Consider the following 22542-nt stretch of genomic DNA (forward strand, 5'->3'; position numbering starts at 1 on the left):
ATCAAGACTTTTAGCATAAAAGGTTTTTAGAACCAATCAGAGCAGACCTTAAAAGGTTTCTTTTAAGAACCAATCAGAAGCAGACTTTAACTTAAAGGTTTTTATTAAGAACCAAACAGAACCAGACTTACCATGGTTTTTAAGGACCTTAACTTAAGGTTTTCTTTTAAGGTAATCAAAGCAGACTTTACAAAGGTTTTTTTTAGACAATCAGAAGCAGACTTTACCTTAAAGGTTTTTTTTAAGAACCAATCAGAAGCAGACTTTACCTTAAAGGTTGTTTTTTTAAGTGGAACTTCATGTGTCTCAAGGCTGTAACCATGGCAACAGTGATGATGAGTTTTAAACAAAAATGTATTTGTGTGGATGAAGCCTAAAATAAACCTGGTCTGACTCAGTCTGGTCCTGGTTCTGGTTTTGGTTCTTGTTCTGACTGATCCTGCAGGGATGTGGTTTCACCCTCTAATCAGCCTCTCTCGCACTCTCTCTGTAATTTTCTCAATTGAAGACACTTGTCTTTCTTCGTCTTTTTATTCTTTCCTCTCTCTCTCTCTCTCTCTCTCTCTCTCTCTCTCATACACACACACTCACTCTCCTTACATTTCTTTCTGGTTCAGTGTTGGGGGAGGGGTTTGGGGCGGGGCTTAGTGTGCAGCTGGTTGTCACAGGCTCTGGTGGTCGCACTGAGTATGACAGGAGTGACTTTTTTTGTTTGTTTACATTGGTTACCATGACAACAATCATCTCGTAAAACTGATCATCGATGATGTGACGTCATATCCTTCCCCTGTGTGTCTGTGTGTGTGTGTGTGAGTGTGTGTGTGTGTTATGACAGTGATTCAGTAACAGTGCCGCTCCTGGACTCTAGGGGGCCCCAGAGAAGGACCATCACCCCTTCCATCACTGAGGTGGTTTCCATGGTTACGGAAGAGCCTCACTCTGACCTCATTGTTCAATCGCAAAAAAAGAAAAGAAAAAAAACAATGAGTGAAAACTTCAAAGAGGAGCTGCTCAGTTGCCTAGCAACCACTGCTCGCTCTCCCTCTCTCTGGCTCAACCTTTCGCAGGATTGGTGTGTGTGTGTGTGTGTGTGTTCAATGTGGTTCTGCTTCCCCCTGGTGTTCAGCTTTGACAATGACACATCAGCTCAGTGTCTGTAGTACGACTGAAAAATGAAGCTTTGACAAGTGGTCCAGTCCAGGTGTTGGATCAGAAACCACAGTCCAGTGGTCCGGTTACATCAGATTCAATCAGATTAAATCAGATTAAATCGGATTAAATCAGGTTAACTCAGATTAACAGGTTAACTCAGGTGTGGTTTCCTGTGAGAAAACAAACAACAGTGAAAACTGAAATAACTGAATGAAAACACAGTGAGCTCTGGGCATGTCATGAAAAATCATACTCCAAAGGACCACAAGGTGGCTCTCTAGTACCATAACATGTGCAGCATCAAATCACATAAATTGGTTTATCCCTTTTTAAATTTAAGAGAATAGGACTATACAGAGAAGTTTGGGTTTGTTATTTTGGCATTGTTCCACGGAGAGGGTGACGAGACTCTCGATGAAAGAGTAATAAAAATGTCCTTGTCGTCCCCAGAGCTTCCTCAGGAGACTCCGTCACAGCTGACAGCTCCTGTCTCCAGCTCCTGTTTCCAGCTCCTGTCTCCAGCTCCTGTCTCCAGCTCCTGTCTCCAGCTCCCTCTGCATGCTGGAGAAGGTCACCACCATGTCCTTGGTCTCCTCCACATTTAGCTCCAGGGAAACATCCAGGAGCCAGAGAGGAGGACTGTGTCGTCCTGCAGTTATGGGAGGACAGAAGGAACAGCAGAGGACACAGTGATGGTGGTCCAGGTGCCAGGAGCTGAGGTCCAGATGTTTGTGCACTGAATCATGATAATAATAGTGAGTGTGACATTATCAGTCAAACATGTATTTGTCTGTTTAAGTTGTGAACAGTAGTAATATTTAATATTTGAATTCATTTTTTCATACAACTTCTGGTTATTCGTTGTTCTACCACCAGAGGCACTGTTTCCCCCGTAAATGTGCGTACACATGGGTCAGAGATTACCTTTTTATAAATCAGTAAATTAGTAAACTGTTACTACAGTACACTTAGTGTGACCTTTCACTTTACCTAGTGTGACCTTTACGACCTTGGTTGGATGAAGATCATCTGTTCTGAATCTAGCGTGGCTCTAAATCACTGATATGATTGGCTGAGTGTTGTCACATGGTCATTTACAGCTCGTGTAATTGGACTTTCTGTCTGTCCTGGACCTTCAGTACCATAAAGTCTGGAGAATTAAACACGGCCATTGTCAGTGAATTGTGCAGAATTGAACAGTTGTGGGTCCAGGTAACCTAGAACACCACACACCAGGCCCTTAATTATAATAAAATAATGATGACTCAAAACTCTGAGTTGAAATCATTTTAATGAAGAAAATTTACAGACTGAACCTTTAAAATAACAAACGTCCATTGGAAATCATGAAGCAAAAATGTAAAGAAGAGCATGACATGATGTGAGGAAGTGTTTACAATTTAATGGAGTCTGGTTTTACTGAGTCTGGTTTAACTGTCTGGTTTACTGAGTCTGGTTTTAATGAGTCTGGTTTAACTGAGTCCAGTTCTACTGAGGTCAGTTTAACTGAATCTGGTTTAACTGAGCCTGGTTTTACTGAGTCTGGTTTAACTGAGCCTGGTTTTACTGAGTCTGGTTTAACTGAGTCAGGTTTAACTGAGTCCAGTTCAAATGAGTTCAATTTTACTGAGGTCAGTTTAACTGAGTCAGGTTTAACTGAGTCCAGTTCAAATTAGTCAAGTTTAAGTTTAACTGAGTCAAGTTTAACTGAGCCTGATTTAAATTTAACTGAGTCCAGTTAGTCTGAGTGGAGTTACAATTGAATGAGTTGATCCCAGGTTCAGCTCCACTCTGGAGGAGGTTCTCTGGGCCCACGAGGTTTCTGGATACGACAGTTAAAACCTGACACAACACACACAGATACACACGCAAACATGCACAGATACACAAGTAAATACATCAATATAGAAATGATTACACAAGGGCTAGCCTAGCTTAGCACAAAGATTGAAAGCAGGGAGGAACTGTTAGCCTAACTTAGCACAAACATGAGCCTTGCTTAGCATAAAGATTGAAGGCAGGCCGAAACAGTTAGCCTAGATTTGCATAAAAACTGGAAGAAGGGGAAACACTTAGCCTAGCTTAGCACAGAGACTGGTAACAATCTAGCCTAGCTCCATATGTACCAGCAACATGAACAGATGAAGGACAACGTCTGTCCTGGTAACAGATGATGTCATATACGTCCCTGAACTGATCAGAAGAGAAAATAAAACTAACACCAGAGCATAGACAGGAACAGGAGACAAAATGTCCCTGTACAGGTGAGGACACACAGGACAAGTGAGGACAGGTGTACTCACCAATGCCAGCAGGTGGACAGAAAGTGGAAGAATCTGAGGCTGCTGAAAATTCTTCATAGTCATCATTTGTTGGTGAAATTAGTTCATCTGGAAGAGAAGAGACAAATCACAACAGTCCAGTGTTACCATCTTTCCTCCACCTGTCTGTCTTCACCTGTCTTCCCTCCATCTGTCTGTCTTCACCTGTCCTATCTTTACCTGGTAGTACCTCCCCCAGCCTATGATTGTCAAAGGTGACCGCGGTCCGTTTGTCTCGGCGTTGGACACAGCTGTAGATGGGAGTGGCCGAAGCTCCAGCGGAGACATTATCGTAGTAATGGGAGGACGGCATCGTCGGCATCGTCCTGGAAGCAGAGAGACACGTTAATGTGTCACATTTGCATTTTCACTATGTCACAGAAAGTGAACGTGCTTACCTGTTGCATCTGGGTGGAGCTACATCACAATGGGCAGGGTTTTTCAGAGGTGGGTGGGGATGTTTGGACTTGTTGACCACAGCGTACGTGTCATTCATGTCAGTCATCTTCAATAATCTGATCAAGCACACAGGGATTTTAACTTTTTTTTAACTCACAAACCTGATTCACATTCTCATAAACCTGTGGAAATTTGTCTCTGACCTGTGGACCTTTGTCTCTGACCTGTGGAACTTTGTCTCTGACCTGTGGACCTGTGGACCTTTGTCTCTGACCTGTGGGCTCTACGACCTGTGGACCTGTGGACCTTTGTCTCTGTGGGCCTTTGTCTCTGACCTGTGGAACTTTGTCTCTGACCTGGACCACTTTGTCTCCTCTGACCTGGACCTTTGTCTCTGACCTGTGGAACTTTGTCTCTGACCTGTGGACCTGTGGACCTTTGTCTCTGACCTGTGGAACTTTGTCTCTGACATCATAACAAGTGTCGCAGAATCTATAGAGTGAGATGTTGTGAATTCACTGATGCTTATTTGCATCACAGCAGGAAGTGTGACTTCAGTTGTCATGGTTACACCATCTGGTCCCAGAGCAACTCAACAGGAAGCACAAATCTGAAATCTGATTGTTTTATCTGTTGAACGTCTCTTCACCTCTCCTGTTTCCTTTCCTCTCCTCTCCTCTGCACTGCATGCTGGGAGTTTGCGTGAGTGAATGCGTGAAGGTGGAAACTTTCTGTCTGTCCACACTTACACACAACCCCTCAGTTTTCAAAATAAAAGTCTCACTTTATGTTCATCCACACTAACACACAACCCCTCAGTTTTCAAGATAAAAGTCTCACTTTCTGTTCAACCGCACTTCCACACAACCACTTAGTTTTCAAGATAAAAGTCTCACTTTCTGTTCAACCTTACAACCACTTAGTTTTCAAGATAAAAGTCTCACTTTATGTTCAACCGCACTTCCACACAACCACTTAGTTTTCAAGATAAAAGTCTCACTCTCTGTTCGTCCACACTAACACACAACCCCTTAGTTTTCAAGATAAAAGTCTCACTCTCTGTTCGTCCACACTAACACACAACCCCTCAGCAACCATAGTGACAGTGGGTGTGTCTGTGTGTTCATCACATTAAAATAATAATCTCTCTGTATTAACTGTCAGGGTCTGTCAAGTTATTTTTGTTATTTCCTGTTTTATTTTGGTAGTCTGTTTTCATTCCTCACATTCTGTTTGTGTGATTTCTTTCCCTGCACTGTCAGTCAGTCATCATCTAACCGCTTTATCCTCCACCAGAGGGTCGCGGGGGGTGCTGTGCCAATCTCTCAGCTATCAGCGATGGGCAGGGGTACACTGGACAGTCATAGGGCAGTTAAACCATTGCTCTCACACTCACTCCCTATGATTCATTTAGAGTCCAGATCACCTAATCCCATTGCATGTTTTTGGACTGTGGGAGGAAGCTGGAGAACCCGGAGATAACCCACGCACACACGGGGAGAACATGCAAACTCCATGCAGAAAGGCCCTTGTTCCAACCGGGGCTCAAACCCGGGTCTTCTCGCTGCAAGGCGAGAGTGCTAACCACTACACCACCGTGTGGCCCGTGTGTGTGTGTATTGTATTTATTTGTCATCTGTTGTTTGTTCGTTGTTGTCCTGTGGCTGTAATGGTGCGTTCAGGGACCTACCTGTCAGCGCGTGTTGTCCCTCAGTTGTTCTCCTTTCGTTTGCTGTCAAATACACTGACAGCTTCTCTCTGTCAGTGTATTTGCATACAGGAAGTATCCCTCACAGCCACTTCCTCTTACTGCAACTGCTCTTCATCAACTTCTCCATAGTATGTGTGTGTGTGTCAGTGGCAGCTGATGATAAAAAAAAATGATGGGTGGGGGGTATTTTATTGAAAAGAAAAAAAAAGCACAGCATGACTCAAAAGGAAAAAAAACAGCTGACATGATTTAAAGTGTGGGCAATCGATTAAAGATCAGACATGATGTGTGTGAGAGAGACGGAGAGAGACACACACACACAGAGTGTTGTCTCTTGCTGTGACAGAATGATATTGTTTCAAACTAGTTTGACGTTCACAAAAGTTTATATAAAAACTTTTATATAAAAAATGTCCTCAGTCATCACGTGTCTCACCTGCTATGGAGAAGACATGTGTCCACTGTCATAACCCTGGCTCAGAGAGCAAGACAAAGGGGGAGACCACACACTTTTAAGTAACTTAAACAGAATTTTATTATTAAATATAACTCAAAACAACTTAATCAAGAAGTCTGTAATCCGTAACGTCAGTAATGTGTGCAGTGTGGTGACGATAAAACAAAGAAAAAAAACAAATCCAAACAGGCAGCAAGTGTCAGAGAGAGAGAGAGTGTGGCTGAATGAGGAGCCAACTAAATAATCTCAGCCCCGTCATCAACTCCACCCATCTGCCTGAAACGAGCCTGCAACAGAAACCAAGGATGACCAGAACAGAGAGGGTTGTCACACCACATGGACACTTACAGATCTGAGCATGTACCTGTAGTTACCGTAGTAACATGTTCATCATATCTGGTTATCTGGGCCAGTCTTCTCGGCTGTGGGCACTCATTTTTGCATCCCAGAATGTTCTTATCTTTTGTATTAGAGGGGGGTCTACTGTCTGCACATGTACTGTTTATGACCAGAGTCTATGGTAAATATTTCCTCTCTTTTGTATTAGAGGGGGTCTACTGTCTGCACATGTACTGTTTATGACCAGAGTCTATGGTAAAGATTTTCCTCTCTTTTAACTGATAGAGGGGTCTGTCTTACTGTTGCCAGGCCAGAGTCTATGGTAAAAGATTTTCACTCTCTTTTATTATTGGGGGGTCGTTGTATGCACATGTACCGTTATGACCAAGTCTATGGTAAAGATTTTTCCTCTTTTGTATTAGGAGGGTCTACTGTCTGCACATGTACTGTTTATGACCAGAGTCTATGGTAAATATTTTCCTCTCTTTTGTATTGGAGGGGGGGACATGACACATACCTCTTCTATACTGTTTGGTACTGTTGTAAAAATATAAACATGTTGATTTAATTTAATATGAATAACTAGTGAAAACCAAAGATGTCTTTTTTATTTATTTAAAATCCCCGGAAGTGCCGTAAATTGTTTTGACAGGAAGTCGCATCTGTCGCCGGTTTTCGGAAACAGCGTCAGAGTGAGAGCTCTGTCCGTCTCATCCTGTCCTCTCTCAGCCAAAATGAGACAAAATAGTCATAGTATAGTAAGGCGTCCAAAATGAGACAAAATAGTCATAGTATAGTAAGTCGTCCAAAATGAGACAAAATAGTCATAGTATAGTAAGTGGTCCAAAATGAGACAAAATAATCATAGTATAGTAAGTCGTCCAAAATGAGACAAAATAGTCATAGCATAGTAAAAAAGTCATGATCTGATTCAGAACCTCAGAGATACAGATAATTTTCTGATGGACTGAGTTACTGTTTTATGTGGCATTTCATGGATATTTCTTCAAGATATTGAATGAATGAGGTCCATTAAGTGAACAAATGTGTTGGTTCTCAAAAGAAAAACATTTGTGTCTTTGTAAGAGATGCCCTGAGAATAATAAAGAGGCTTCTACAGTGTTTCTAAAAATATTACTGGCATTGATCCATCCACATTAATCTCTGGAGTTGCCAGTTCATGACTCGGCACACACATCTGCCACGTCTGTCTTCATTAAGCCCGAGTTTGACTGCGCACCAACAGATGGCTGACACGAATAGACAGATTTACACCATTTTCAAATCAAACAAAGAAAAACTGATGAGAATGGAAAGCAGAAAATCTTTGGGGTTTCGCGGACGGATACGGCAACGGAGTTATGCATCCCTATTTTTATCACTGACTCAAGTGTAAGTCATTTGTATCCTCAGCTAATTAAAATTAAATGAGTTAATGTTTGACGGCGTGTGGGTGTGAAGCTGGAAGACGCTAATAGGGGTTAGGACAGTGGTGCCTGGCATAGCCGACTACTTTGCAAGAGTTGCTAATGTCGCTAAAGTGATGGGGATGTCTCATATTGCGTTCCATTTACGTCACAACTCCAGAATCGGAGCTGGGAGTGAAGTCATGTCCAGAGATGAGTTGTGTGGCATTGTTAGCAAAAATACAAATACCTCAGTAATTCACATATCTGTACTTTACTGTTTTATTTATATTTCTAGCAACTTAAACTTTAATCCACAATATTTCCTCTATTTTTGTAACCTGTAACCGCCAAATAAAAAGATGGATAGTACAGTAAAAGTAATATTATAAAAAGTGACTTCAACAGACTGGGAGTAGGGATGAACTATAACGATAGTGATAGCGATGATAAAAACTGAAAGATGATGAAAAGTCAGTTTTTCTGTTGCTACTTTTCAGGATGAAAGCTAGCCAGACTAGCCGGGGGGGTTTATCCCGAGGTTTATCCGAGTTTATCCCGTTTCAAGAGAGAAGTCGGAAGGCACAAGCGTATCCTGAGCTAGCCAATGTTAGCTATTGCTAGCAATGCCAGTTGTTAAAAAACCTCTGCATGGCCTGTGATCTCGGAAATTCCACGTTCTGACTACAAATGGAATGCAGCATGACATCACTGTGTTGCCACGGTGTTTAGGCAGTGGCAACACAGTGTTAGAGCTAAATGCGTAAATAAAATTTGGTTGTCTAGCGTTAGTGCCCGTGTTAGCGCCAAGTGTGACGATTTCCTGTCAAAGCGATGAACAGTAGGTTCAGGGATTTAAAATAAAACCTATGTTGCCATTTTGGTAATTCTTACAAAATAAAGTACACGTACAAGTAAAGTCATATCAGGGTATGTTGGCGTGTTATTGCCAAGATTTGATAAAACATTTAAAAAGCCAATATCGGCCGATACAGATGATAACCTAGTGTATTGTTTTAAATGTTACCAACCCTGTGACAATCTGGAACGGTGGCAGCTCGATGGGCTGAAATTCTCCATTTCCTTCAGTGTTGGCCTCCTCTGGTGCTCCTGCTGCTGCTCCTGCTGCTCCTGCTGCTGCTCCTGCTGCTGCTCCTCCACCCTCCTCTGCCTTCTTCTTCTCCTCATCCGTCCTGCTCTGCGTCTTCTTGACCACCTTCTCCGACTTTTTCACACTCTTCTCCTTCTCCTCGGCCTTCTTCTTCTCCGGTTTCTTCTTCGCACTGTTTCTGTCGGCCATGATTCTGTGGCAGTGGAGCGACAGAGTCAGATATACCGAGGCAGCGGGATGAAGAAAGAGAGAGCCAGAGGGGTGGAGACATGGGATGAGTGGAGTGATAACCCTGGTATCAGAAATAGAACCTATTGTTGGACACGCTGATGTCTGTCGGGGGTTCACTCGACTCAAACTCCCAACTCGTTTCAATCCCCGGCTTCTGAAGATCAAGAGTCGACAGGAGTGAGTGTCTATTATTATTTGACTATTATCAGCTATTTGATGAGCTGGTTTATCAGCGACCTTTTTACATCCTTTTAATAAAGACAAACTTCATGTGTGTGTGTGTGTGTGTGTGTAAAAATAAACCTGGACATGTGGAAATCCAGCAGGCTTTAACTATCAACAGGCCAACAGCAGGCAGGTTATTAATAACTCTGCTTATCTCTCTGTGAGTGTGTGTGTGTGTGTGTGTGTGTGTGTGTGGTAACCACGACTCTCCTGAAACTGAACACTGCTTTTGTTGGTGCCAGTCTGAAAGTCCTGTTGGGCCTTAAGGTTAAAGGTCGCCTCAAACAGGGAAAGCCCGAGAGCCGAGAAGCACACAAATACACACACTAATACACACAAACACACACTCACACACACTCAAGCACTGCAAGAACATTTTAAATGACTTCAATCAGTTTGTATCTTTTCAAACTATCATAACATGATTAAAAAGTAATAATAAAGACACACTCAGTTCAGCTATCAACTAAGCTAAGATGAGGTAAGATAAGATAGCACAAGGTAAACAAAACTAAGATAAAAAAAAAACAAATCTCTAATGAGCTTAGATAAGACATAACAAACTAAGCAAACACATAATCTCAGCTCAGATGAGCTAAAATAGGATATGATAAACTAAGCTAAGATAAACTAAGCTAATATAAGATAATGATAAGATGATATGATAAGATAAAAAACTAAGATGAAATTAAAAAAACGATGAGATTAAAAACTCAGCTGAGATAAAATAGGATCAGATAAACTAAGCTAAGATGAAAACTAAGCTAAGATAAGATGAGCTAAGATAAGATACACCAAGCTAAGAGAAAATCTAAGCTAAGAGAAGATGAGCAAAGGTAAGATAAACCAAGCTAAGATAAAAAACTAAGCTAACATGAGCTTAAGATAAACTAAGCTAAAATAAAAACTAAATTAGAATTAGTCATTTTTGCACACACACACACACACACACATTAATTAGTGAGAGTGAATTTGTCTTCTCTATTTAACCAGTACTTATCACACACCAGTAATAAACACTTATCTGCACCTGTGGAACAACGGGGGCCTTATTTTTACTGATGGACTTTTTGTTATCAAGCTAATTATCAAATACAGAACAGTGTCAGTGTCTCACACACACACACACTGAACTGTCCCTTTAAGAGTTTACAGCTCTACATTTAAGTCTTATAGAATATGTGGAAAGACACATTTTTGCATTCAGGGGTTTTTATTGGTTTACATTATGTAGCACACAGACATGCACACACACACACACACTTGTTTTTATATCTTAATGAGGACACATCATTGACATAATGCTTTCCCTAGACCCTTACCCTAACCTTTACCATCACAACTGAGTGTCTAACCTAAACGCTTACCCTCAAACCAGGTCTTAACCCTGATAAAGCCCTTAAAAGTTGTCGGGCCCAGACAAAATGTCCTCACAGTGAAATAAATATAAGTACACACACTCAGTCTGTGTGGCCTAGTCCTAACCTAACATAAACCCAATTCTAACCCTAACCCTCAAACCAGGTCTTAACCCTCAAAAAGCCCTTTACAGTTATGGGGTCCAGAGGAAATATCCCCACAAAGATATATAAATGTACGTACACAAACACACACACACACTCTCACCTTCAACGTAAGGTCAGTAAAAAAAGGCCACACAAAAATAATAACGGAGGCATTAGTGACGTTAGTGATGCTAAAATGATTAGCCATGTCATGTATTAATCATGTCTTATTTGCCAGGAATACACACACTTCAATCAGGACTCACACACTTATGTGTGTGTGTTCAATAACAAAAATACAGAAATGATATGAAGAAAACAAAAACAACAATGTAACCATCAAAACCCAGTCCTGGTCACTGACTTCATTTCATTTCTAATCCTGACACTGAACACGACACACCCTATAAAAACTACCCTATTTATTAAATATAGTAACAATCTCTAGGTAAACACACACAGGCTGCTGAGATTACACAACATCCTTAAAAGCTTTCAACGTGTCAGGTAGGCAATATGATGACTGGAGGACATATATATACATATATATACATCTATATGTATGTATATATGTATATGTGTATGTATAATCTACTGATATGCAATAATAGTAATTGTGTTGTATAAAGCTAGGAAATTATTGTCTCTATATACTCTGTTATCTGGTTACAGCACTTTTTGTTTAAACGGGTAATATTTCTCCATAAATAAACATAGATTCAGTCTAAAAAACTAGTCCCATTCATAAAACACATGCCTTTTTTTTCAGTCTTTTTTGTTTCTATTAACCAATAAAAGTTTACGACACCTTTAAGACATTAGCTTCAGTCACGTGATACAACTCAAGCCAGTACAAAAGATCGGATTGGCTGAAGCCTGTCTGTGAATGGCTGACGCCAACAAGTTCACATTCATGTCAGAACACTGCAGTTTCACTCAAGCCTTGGTTCCTCTAGACTGGCGTAATGACCAGACCTCACCACATGAGGGCACTCACACATAAACCCTATACCTGACTTATGGTGCTTTTCCATTATACAGTTCTTGCTCTACTCGGTTTCTTTGTTTTTCCATTAGGGTACTTTGGACTTTTTTTTGTACCTGCTCTGGCGAGGTTCCAAGCTACGTCAACAGACCGCCGGTCACTTATCGGTCAGAGTGTCGTCAATGGAAGAGTCATGAGTGCGACTTCCGACACTAGACACAAAGAGATCAATGCTGAACTGTAGACCAGTTAAAAGGACTTTAAAAATCATGAAACAAAAAAAGGAAATGTCCAAAGGCCCTGGTATACCGCCTGCTTGGTGAGCGGGTCTCAATACTCCACCTACAGGTGGGGCAGAAATTCATGCGGCATACACACGCGCACCCAACACGCTCTTTGCATGCTCCAAAATCTGGGCTGCACGCTCAGCCTACGCGCTGTGTCGCGTATCAAATCACGTCACAACAGTCTCACGCAGCCATGCAATGTTGACCGCGTCCACATTGAGGTTCTATGAAGTAAAGGAAAACGACGTGTTTACAACTGTATAATAGAAAAGTGCCATTCCATACACCATGAGGCACAATGTTAACATCAGAAAAATGGATGTGGTTCATGCACAGTGGAGGCGGGCGTGTTTTTAAGACCAAAAACACACACACACACGCGTACTGAAAAAAATCAAATAGGTAAAGTCTTTGAGTTAATGAGTTAAATAAATAACCAATAAATTAAATACATTCATTACATACTGTGATAAATGTCATTTTTCAAGCAACGTCATCATCAAGCAACGTTGAACAGTTTCCCCAAGTCTATTAGCAGCAAGACCTAAACCTATAACCTATACAAACTAGTGTTCAGATTCAAGTCAAACACAAGCACCGCATCTATCAATAAATAAATCAATTCATAAATAAATAAATAAATAAAAGTTAAACAACCATGAGGGACACGAAAAATATTACATTCCACGTAGTTATTACTTAAAAAAAAAAAAAAGCACTGCCAGAGAGATGAAACACGATATTTAAGCTATGAATAGGGATTTGATAAGGACTGGTAACGATACTGATCCTTGATGATCCTACTCTCTATAATCTGGTGCAAAAACTGAAGACTGGATTAGGACAGTGTGGATTAAGTTGTTTCTTTGCTACTTTTCAGAAACCTCTACCAGTTTAGAACCCGTCCCTAGCTGTGAACACAGAAAGATCTACAGGTTTATGCATGTTCTGGTTTTGTGTCTTAAACGCAGGTCTTATCTCCCTTACTTACTGAAAGTGTTAGTATTGTTAGTACCACATTTGGCCAGAGAAACACTTGCTGTTAACTCTACATATGTGTACACTTTGAACCTGACCCTGAAAAACTACAAAGTCCAACCCTAACCCGAAAAGTACTGGTAAGGTTGGAATGCCTGATGCAGTTACAGTGAGCTGTCACCCTGTTGGTGATACACACCGGATACACAGTTACTACTTGTTTCCGCTGATTACACACACACACATGCAGTGAAAATGATCAACAATACGCACATTCAGTAGATATGAAATAACAAATATGTGATACTTCACAATTACAATCACGATATATTTGTTTGAACTCGGCCCGATGTGTTGGATCTCACCGGATCCAGATAGGGTTTCTGTTTTTTCTACAAAACCTGAGTCTGTTTCTCCGACATGAAGTTGACATGTCCGCAAGTTGTAATACTCAAATGAAAGGTAGGGGGCAGTGCAAAGGCTAGTACGCAACAGACGGTAACAGAAGATAACAAAAAAATCTTACCATCAGACTGCTTAGCATGGTAACCATGCTAGCCAGGTTAGCATGTTCCAGGGCCACAAAATGATAACTACAACTTGCTGGAAACACTCGGCCTGCACAAGTATAACAGGGAGCATTAAGCCCGTGGTATACTTCCACACACATGGACCCTGATATAGTTGCGTGTCAGGGTCTTGTAGTATCCCACTTCCCCATCAGGTGGCGGTACAAATCTGGGGACGTAGGGAATAGGAAGCATTCCTACCAAAGAAGAGGCAGAGAACGATGCTACACCTCCCTCGGACACGTCATGTTCGAGCGGCTCACAGCTGAAAGGCTCATTGGGCAGGTAGAGTCAGGGTACTGGCCGGTTCTGGGGTCGCCATATCAAGGCTCGGATGACTTTCCTTGACTACTTCTTCTGTTGTCCAAATGTTTTTTTCTGTTTAGTGAGCAGGGCTTAATACTCCACCTAGCGCTGGGGCGGAAATTCAGTTCGCGCATGCACTGTTCAAGCACACCCAATGTGGTTCCAAAATTAAGATGACGCAGTTTGCTTGATGCGCATGGAGAGTATTAGGTCAGCACGCGTTGTGCATGGAAGTATACCCGGGCCTTGAGCAGGTTGGTTTGCATTTCTTTTACTCAGAATGTTAACTAGCTACTTATTAAATTTGCACGCTGAATTTTGGTAGTTCTATATCAACTCTGAAGTGGGCCCTCTAGTGGAATACTCCAGTGATACCTGCAGTACAGGCATAGTAGTCTCCAAGTCATTGAATTGCGCTCATGATTCACCTCTGGCGCTCACTTACACAAAGATACACAGTGCTTTATTTCAACTACACACTTTTGTTGTAATTAAACCACAGTGTGACACTGGTTAATCCAGTGCTAACATTAAGTTTTCAACCTTAACTCTTGAATCTCAAAGAAAAATGATATAACCACAGATGGTATCAGAAGCACAGTTCTAAGAATACTGTCAAACTAGGACAACTAGCATGCCGAGTCCATGTTTATGTGACATGATTTTTCCTCCAATTTGTTAATGTGGTCGGACAAAGGGCGATCTTTTGATTGTCTAGAAACTAAATGTAAGAGAAAGAGAGTAGAGCGAGAGAGAGGCACCAGACTGTAGACAAGCAGACGACAAAACAACAAACAAATAAATAAGTCTCTATATAAATATAAAACTTTAGAATTGTCTGGTAACTATGGAGTTGGTCAACGCTTTTGTCAGTGCACGCGATATAAAACGGCAGTCCTGGAAGTTGGAACAAACCATTTGCTCTTTTCCTTGGATCAGCTTAAACCTCAGAGGACAGAGGTAACATCTGAAAGCGACTCTTACCAGTCTATAAAACGCGCATCAAAGAGAGAAGGCACAGAAACACAGACCCACAGTGGCGTAGGGGCAGTAGCAGTATTTTGGCCGCAGACTTGGCGAAGCTGCTGGCGGCAGATGGGTTGCGTACATACGACTTGCGATGTGTCTGGAAAAGGGCAGAGATTTTAATATATTGGCCGTCTCGTGTTCATTGAGTTTGTTTTGGACCTCTGTGTGGAAACGTGTCCATCACTTTCTCCAAGAAGCAGAGTCACATTCAGTGGAAGATAAACCAGGTGGTGACTCAGTCGTGTTCTTGAGCCCTGGACCAAAGTGGCCTCTTCGTTTGATCCCTTGCATAATTACCCGCACGGAGCACAGAAAGCTGGTGTACTTGAAGTTCCACGGCAAAGCTGATCTAAACTACTTTGTTGCAGTGCAGACACCCCGTCCTATGTCTTAACACCAGTTTCTCTGTGTGTCGTGTCACTCTCTGTTTTCGACCGCATAGGCTCCGCCCCCTCAGCGACCGACTTGGCCACAGTCATGTTCGCCGCCGCCGCAACCGCCACCGTGGCCGCCACCGACTCCTGGCTCTTGCTGGTGCTACGTTGGTGGACAGGCACCGCCGTTTTCACCGGAACGGGCGCTTTCCCCGGGGGCAGACGGGGGTCCTCTCCGATGTTGACGGTGAGGTTGGTGTAGAGAGGCTCCAGCTCTTTGGAAAGCAGCTCGTAGGTCAGAGAGTTGAGGCCGTCAGAGCGCCAGTTGAGCCTGGTCCTTTTCAGAAGGTCAAACCTAGAAAGACCAAAACGATATCTCAAGTTTTTCTGTGTTTGTTTTTCAGCGATCAAACTTGAAAGGTGCAGTTTGGAGGCTGACTCTTTCGACATTGTGCAGCCGTACCTGCGTGGATTTTGCTCGTTGCCTCGGTCTCCTTTATGCTTGATCATCTTGTAATGGCCGATGGCCACTGGAGGGCGCACAATCTTCATGCCAGAGAGACGAACTCTGGACAGATGAAACAAAACAAGACAATCAGAATCTCGGTCAACGCGGTAAAACCAGGAAATATCAGCCTGCGATAGATCAACACTGGATCAACAAAACAATTTCATTCTGTTATTCCAAACTATTGACTCCAAATCGAGGGCTGCTGCCCCCTAATGGGCTTTGACTGTACTGCATGTGAGGTGTGAGAGGTAATTCAATTTTATGGATCTAGGTAAAACATTCATTTATTTATTGACTCTTTTTTTATCAGGGTTCCCACACCTTGATTGACATCAAATTCAAGGACTTTTCTGGGACTAAATTCCCACAAATCCAAGGACCGAATGTGCTGATATAGCTTAAGATGGGAGGACAAACTTGTAAGAGCATCTTCATCAATGATGGCGTGCACTTTAATTGCTCTGCATCTGGACAAGTGATTGTCTTTGGGATCTTGGTCAAAGTCAGTTGTCTTTGATGAGACAGAATTCGGAATCGGAAATTTTCATTTCCCGGGCATCTCTTGTTTTAACTTTACTCGCTCATTGTTCTGCACGGAATCTCACGTCAATGGTAGAGAGAGAGACAGTGGACAGTGTCCACAACACCGCTAGTGATCGTGACTCCATGTTTGTCCTGCGTAGGCCGAGTCTACATCGAGAAACGCAGGGCATGAAACAGGAGGTGGCGCCGTAACAAACAAGGGAGAAATTTCAACACTAACATCTTTCTTGCACAAAATTCAAGCACTTTCAATGACCCATATCTATGTAGGACCTGAAACGTTACCTGGTTGGTAATAAAACTGTTTTGTTTGCCAGGAAAGTGATAAAAGAGAAATGAGCCTCAGCATGAATGAGATGAGTGTTAAAACCTGCCTGAAAAGTCTGGTCCAGAAAGTGAAATATGATGTTAGACACGTGAAATTAAAAGTGTAGGAATGAAAACATGCAAACAGAAAGTGATAAAAGTAGGAGACGGGGTCGTGCACGTAGCTGCAGATCTGTGGACGCTCCTCACCGGGCAGCGATGTCGTCGTCCTCTCCACCCCAGCCCCAGTACTGGTTTGGGAAGCCATTCATCTTCATGTACTGGTCTGGCGTCAGTGCAGAAACCCCACCAAAGTACTGCGAGTACGGCAGCCTGGACATCAACAACACACAATGTTTGAACAAAAACAGAACAGAAAAAACCCAAACACAACCTTGGTGGTGACCCCCAGTCGCCCCATAGGTCTGCAGTAACAACAACAAGTGCAGCTGTGGGCGCTATAGTTCTCCGTCACCTGTATCTGAACTTGTCCATGGCCACAGACAGGTGTGTGGGGAACTGCTTGTGGCAGGTGTAGGTGTTGTGGTCGTTCTCGGGCAGCAGGTCCACGTCGTGCAGGAAGATGCAGCTCCAGTCTTCGTCTCGCAGGGCCTCGCGCACGCCGACGTTGAGCAGCTTGGCCCGGTTAAAAGTGCCGTTCCCCCACTGGCGACGGACACAGAGGCAGAGGGTCAAGGGTCAGGTAGACTTACTACTACACTATTATGTTGTAATAGTGTAATGTTATGTTATTTCCATATTAGACAAATGTACCTCATACATGTATTTATATCACAATGATGAATTTCCAGGAATATTAACCTGCTGTAATACTCTGATATCATTACCAGCACCAGTGCAGGCTTCAGCGGGATTAGTTTTACATGAGTAGGTGGAGTAATGTAATTTTACCACAGGACTATCTCAGTTAAACTACCAAAAGTGGGAGGGGTCAATGGATTTTACGCACCGCCCTCAACTCCTGATCTCAATGTGGTGCCGACAAAAGCTAAAAAACGCAAAACATCGATTTCAGGTGGAGATTTATAAGAAATCCCAAGGGCTTCTGACCTTCTTTTGGTTAAAAATGGTGTTCGTCTTTTGACGGAAAAACCCACAGAATGCTTGTGAACTGTAAGTAACGGAATATTTACGCACATATTTACTGCTGGTCTATTCGCATGGGATTAGTCTGAAATGGGGTCATTTTTTCCGATCTTTTACTCCCCATTAAAAGTCGCTGTAATCTTTACTGACATCGTACGATAATAATTACTGACAAGACACGTTCAGACGGGACTAAAATCACTGAGAAGCTCTGGTAATAATTACTTTACCTTCACCTCTCCATGTAAAAAATAATCCCGTCAGAATAGAGCTGTATTTATGTCAACACTGCACACACCCGCCAAGTCTGTCCAGCCAACCGTTTGACGGATTATGCGAATAAAAAACATGAAATGCTCGATGTGGCTGGTTTGTCCGTCTAAGATTCAGATACAAGTCTTAATCTAAGGCTACAAAAAGTAAGAGATTTTTCATTTCAAATGATGATACACCACACATCGTTTCGTAATGTTGAGACCTGAGGCAGAAGATGTGGTATTAGCAGACAGCCAGACGGTCTTTTGCTAATCAAAGTCATCAAAGGACTCTCATTTCTTCATTTCCTCTCTTATTCTTTTATTTTATTATTCTAAGTAGTCGTCTACTCCTGTTCTGGCCAAGTGTTGGGGACGGACAAGAGTTCCTTGAAATAAGAGATCACTAACTCCTCCCCCACCGAATGTTACCCTTTGGTAACGGGAGATATTCAGTCCTCTCGCCCATGAGGAATGTTTTGAAAGGAAAGGATGGAACATTTTTGAGGGTTTGATCTCCCTTTCTTGACTCTGGGGCCGAGCTCTCAGAGTGGAAGCGATCCTCTGCAGTCCTGTGACACGCTAATGATGACTGGTCACCCAGATCATGTGACGTAGATCATGTGCGATGGACTGGAAACAGTGCTTTATTATCTTTTTGCTTTGTTTTTTGTTCACTTATTTTGTTTCTAAATTATTTATGCAATAATATTACTTCTGTTTTTACTTTTAATTTGCTACGGTTCTTCTTGCTATTATTGTCATCATGTCTTACTGAAATATTATATGTCTGTCTGGGGAGAGGTTTTCAGTGTTTAAGAGATTATTAACAAGTTATCAAAGTCATCAAAGGACTCTACATTGACAGTTTCAGAAGACTGTTCTCTTATTACTACTCTTCACTTCTATTGTTGTAGCCACGTGGGGACAGACAGGACCACAGATTTGAGGATGGACAGACGTCCCTTGTAAGGCATGTCGTTAAAGGACTCTTGTCTTTGATGGACGGGTCCTTCAGATGACGCGTAAACTGAAACCCGATACCGTCACACACTCGTTCCTGACCCGACCTGCTGCACGATGTAGATGCTGTAGTGGATCTGCTGCCTCTGCAGGAACGGGTGCAGGTGGTAGAGCAGAGCACGGAGGTGGGTAAGCCGGTTCCGGTATGGCACCACTATGGCCGTGTGGTGGCGGGACTCGCAGTCAGGCGGCCGGTAGCGTCCGCCTGGCAACACTAACGGATTCCTCTGTCTGATCTCGTCCAGAGACAGAGGTGCGGCGAGATGGACGGACACGGGTCCAACTGGGGGAGGAGATGGAGGAATGGAATATGAATAGCTGGACAGAAAAGCCACACACACACACCCACTCATCGATGAAACCGCACATTATAAGCCACATATTTAAACCTTCACTTCCACTTTATAGAAATCCACAGATTTCTGCTGCGGTCTACATCACATCACATTAAAGAAAAGACAGAGTTTGTCTTCTTCATATAAACTGTGGAGTAAATACAAAAGACAGCTCCTACACTACTGTCTTTGGTTTGCTACCGAGATGAGACGTCTTTGTCTGAGACTTTGTTTCCTTCACTAAAGATGAAGGAAACGAAGTAGAGAAGAACAAACAAGCAATGTGGAGCGATGGGGATTGGGTACCTTGCTCAGGTAAGGGACCCAATCCGTTGACCTATCAGGATTCAAATTGGCAACCCTCCAATTCCAAGCCAAGTTCACTTGAGACTGTCGTGGGCTTGAGCCCCACCCGTACCAAACCGTACCATTACTGTGGAACCCCCGAGGTAAGGGTGCCCAAAAATGGAACGGTTGGCACCGGTTATTTTGATATTATCAACGTACCAAACCAAACTATTATATAGAATATTTCCTGGTCTCTGTCCATACGACAAAGAAATCATCATCTTACCCAGCAGTGGTGATGGGATCTGGCAGTCTCTCAGCGGTGGCACCGTGGCAGGAGGTCCCGTGCCAGAGTTGCGAGGCGGCGGGGGCGGCGCTCCCAGGTGACTGAGGTTGGTGTAGACGTCGTGCGGTCGAGAGTAATCGAACTCCGGCTGCGTGGTGTGCACCAGCACGGACACCAGTCCTCTGAAGCCTCCGAGGGAGAAGTAGAGGACAAAGGCGAACTGGAAGCCGACCAGCAAGGCCAGAGTGCACGGGGAGTCCAGAGAGCGGCCGCAGTACGCCATGATCACCATACAGTGATAATCCAGGTGGTTTACTGCATTCTACTGTAGATGTAGACTGTAGATGTATTGATTTGACTGTGGATTTATTGATTTTACTGTAGATTAATTGATTTATCTGTAGATATATTGTCAGTACCTGATTGTAAACGGTGCCAGATTAAAACGAGCGCTCAATCCTCCTCCTCTCTGCTCCTCTTCTTCCTTTCATCATCAAACCTTTTCTGAAAGATGAAGAAAAAGATGTGATGGGTGAGTGTCTCTCTCTCACACACACACAGTGAGCTAAAATAAGCTGGGCAGCTCCAAACACATGTCACGTCCGCTGCTTTATTTAGACGCCGCGGCTTATTTTCAGCTGTGACTTTCCACAGAGACATAAACATGAAGGAGATGCTGACGCCTGCAGAGCAAGTCAAAGTCCGACATCACACTCGTCCTGTTTGTCCACAGATGTCCAAACTGTCCAGACTGTGACAGAGTGAAGACATCAGAGGACGATAAAAGTGAGAAACGACAGATTTATGAAGTGCGTTGTTGTTCACTGACGTTTCTAAAGCCGTTTACTGTGCGGGTCAATTTATGAAGAGTCTGTTTCACCTCATTGGAAACTCATTTTGACAAAAACTAGATCCACTTTCCCAAAAAAATGACTAGCGTTGAATACATTTTTTTGAGTTACATTCTCACTAATACTGCTTTCTAGGACAGAAATGACTCACAAACTTTAACCAGATCAAAAATAATGAGTTACTGTGTCAGAATAATAGCTTCACATCTCAATATGTTGATGTAATATCTCAAAGTCATGACTTTCTACTTAAAAAACTATTTATTAATATCATAATTTTACTGTCTCATCATTTGGACATTTTTATCTTGAAATCATTGCACTGTTATTAAAATAACTTGATCTCAATATCTTTGATTTACTACATCAAAATAATGAGTTTGTCCACTTAATATCTCAAAATAACTAACTTTTTTGCAAGTAATAACTCACTATCCCATTATTTGTATTTTGTGTATCAAAGTAATGCCACAATTTATCAATATTTGTGATGCACGATGTCAAAAACAGTGACAAAATCTCTGAAAATGTCAACATAATATTTGCAAATAATGATTTACTATATGTGAAAATCGTGATTAATCTCTAAATAATAAGTTACCAAACTCAAATGATTACATTACATGTCATTTAGCGGACGCTTACATCCAAAGCAACTTTGATCAAATAATATTTTCATTATTGTGGATTACTATGTCCAAATAATGACTGCATCAATTTGCGTCACTCATTTTTAAAATAATCACTTAATATCATAAAATAAGGTCTCGCTATCTCTATATGTCAATGTCAAGATAATGATATACGAATAATAATGACTTATTCTGTCAATATCTGGACTTTAAATAATGATTTCCATATTTTGAGTGATCTCAAAATAATAACTTACTCTCTCGTCATTTTGACTCACTATATCAGAATAAAGTCACACTTTATCATTATTTTTAGGGAAAATAATCACTTACTTCCCTTATTTTTTAACACAGTAGCTAAAAAGACTCTTTTCCCCCCTCCATTTGTTGAGTTGTTTATTTGACTCTGGTTTTATTGCTTAATGATGCACTTTGAACTCATCATGTCTCCTGACTTTGCTTATTCTTCTCAATATAATCAAAGCACACAGCAGCAGCAGCAGCAGTCATGGTTACAAAGCAGGTGATTAGCCTTTCATCACAGCATCCATCGTCAGGCCCGAGTGAAGTCAACATGGCTACAGTGAAACATCTGCAGCCTTAACCGTGGTTTTTAATTCTGCAGCAGCGGCAGCAGCAGCAGCAGCAGCAGCAGCAGCAGAGACTCACCATCACATCCTTCCCTGCTGTGATCTTCAAATCCAGCCTCAAACCACGATCCACGGGCCGCTGATGGACAGACACACAGAGACAGAGACACAGACGCGCGTCCTTCCTCCTGACGACGGTCGCTCCTCCTCCTCTTCCTCATAATAATAATAACAACAATAATAATAATAATGATAACAAGAATAATAATAATCAGTCACCGGAGGCGCAGCGTCCCCGCAGCCGCTGACCGAGCGCCGCACGACGCGTTCACACGCAAGGGTATCGCCGCATCTGCGGCCAGCAGCGGCACCATAACGAAACACAACAGAGAACAGCGCCGCGCACAGGCGACAGAGGAGCACTGCAACTG

The 22542-nt window shown here is 42.4% G+C and overlaps 2 protein-coding genes across 3 annotated transcripts; both read right to left on the minus strand.

The window, feature by feature from the left end:
• Nucleotides 1–2431: 2431 nt before the first annotated feature.
• Nucleotides 2432–5646, minus strand: LOC122777514 (tyrosine-protein phosphatase non-receptor type 18-like). The gene is made up of 5 exons (XM_044038809.1): nt 5563–5646; nt 3872–3988; nt 3654–3799; nt 3456–3542; nt 2432–2994 (listed from the first exon to the last, which is right to left on the minus strand). The coding sequence occupies exons 2-5, from the start codon at nt 3976–3978 to the stop codon at nt 2933–2935; spliced, it is 402 nt and encodes a 133-aa protein (XP_043894744.1). The 5' UTR covers nt 3979–3988; nt 5563–5646; the 3' UTR covers nt 2432–2932.
• A 5388-nt stretch (nt 5647–11034) lies between these two features.
• Nucleotides 11035–22542, minus strand: b4galt3 (UDP-Gal:betaGlcNAc beta 1,4- galactosyltransferase, polypeptide 3). 2 transcript variants are annotated; one of them, XM_044038915.1, is made up of 8 exons: nt 22191–22542; nt 20458–20542; nt 20039–20363; nt 19177–19412; nt 17221–17411; nt 16956–17078; nt 15849–15953; nt 11035–15740 (listed from the first exon to the last, which is right to left on the minus strand). In XM_044038915.1, the coding sequence occupies exons 3-8, from the start codon at nt 20328–20330 to the stop codon at nt 15395–15397; spliced, it is 1293 nt and encodes a 430-aa protein (XP_043894850.1). In that variant the 5' UTR covers nt 20331–20363; nt 20458–20542; nt 22191–22542; the 3' UTR covers nt 11035–15394. The 2 variants fall into 2 exon arrangements, with proteins under 2 accessions (XP_043894850.1, XP_043894849.1); XM_044038914.1 differs by having other exon boundaries at nt 20039–20376.

This window comes from Solea senegalensis, linkage group LG11 (assembly GCF_019176455.1).
Source record: "Solea senegalensis isolate Sse05_10M linkage group LG11, IFAPA_SoseM_1, whole genome shotgun sequence".
NCBI classification, from domain to species: domain Eukaryota; kingdom Metazoa; phylum Chordata; class Actinopteri; order Pleuronectiformes; family Soleidae; genus Solea; species Solea senegalensis.

Excerpts from the sequence above, each read along its gene's own strand:
- LOC122777514 (XM_044038809.1), bottom strand. The coding sequence starts at position 3,978 with ATGACTGACATGAATGACACGTACGCTGTGGTCAACAAGTCCAAACAT. Across the intron at positions 3,800-3,871 it reads GCTCCACCCAGATGCAACAG|GACGATGCCGACGATGCCGT; the intron begins GTAAGCACGTTC and ends CTCTGCTTCCAG. Across the intron at positions 2,995-3,455 it reads CTGTCCACCTGCTGGCATTG|GTTTTAACTGTCGTATCCAG; the intron begins GTGAGTACACCT and ends GTGTTGTGTCAG.
- b4galt3 (XM_044038915.1), bottom strand. The coding sequence starts at position 20,330 with ATGGTGATCATGGCGTACTGCGGCCGCTCTCTGGACTCCCCGTGCACT. Across the intron at positions 17,079-17,220 it reads ATGGACAAGTTCAGATACAG|GCTGCCGTACTCGCAGTACT; the intron begins GTGACGGAGAAC and ends GTTGATGTCCAG. Across the intron at positions 15,954-16,955 it reads GACGACGACATCGCTGCCCG|AGTTCGTCTCTCTGGCATGA; the intron begins GTGAGGAGCGTC and ends TCATCTGTCCAG.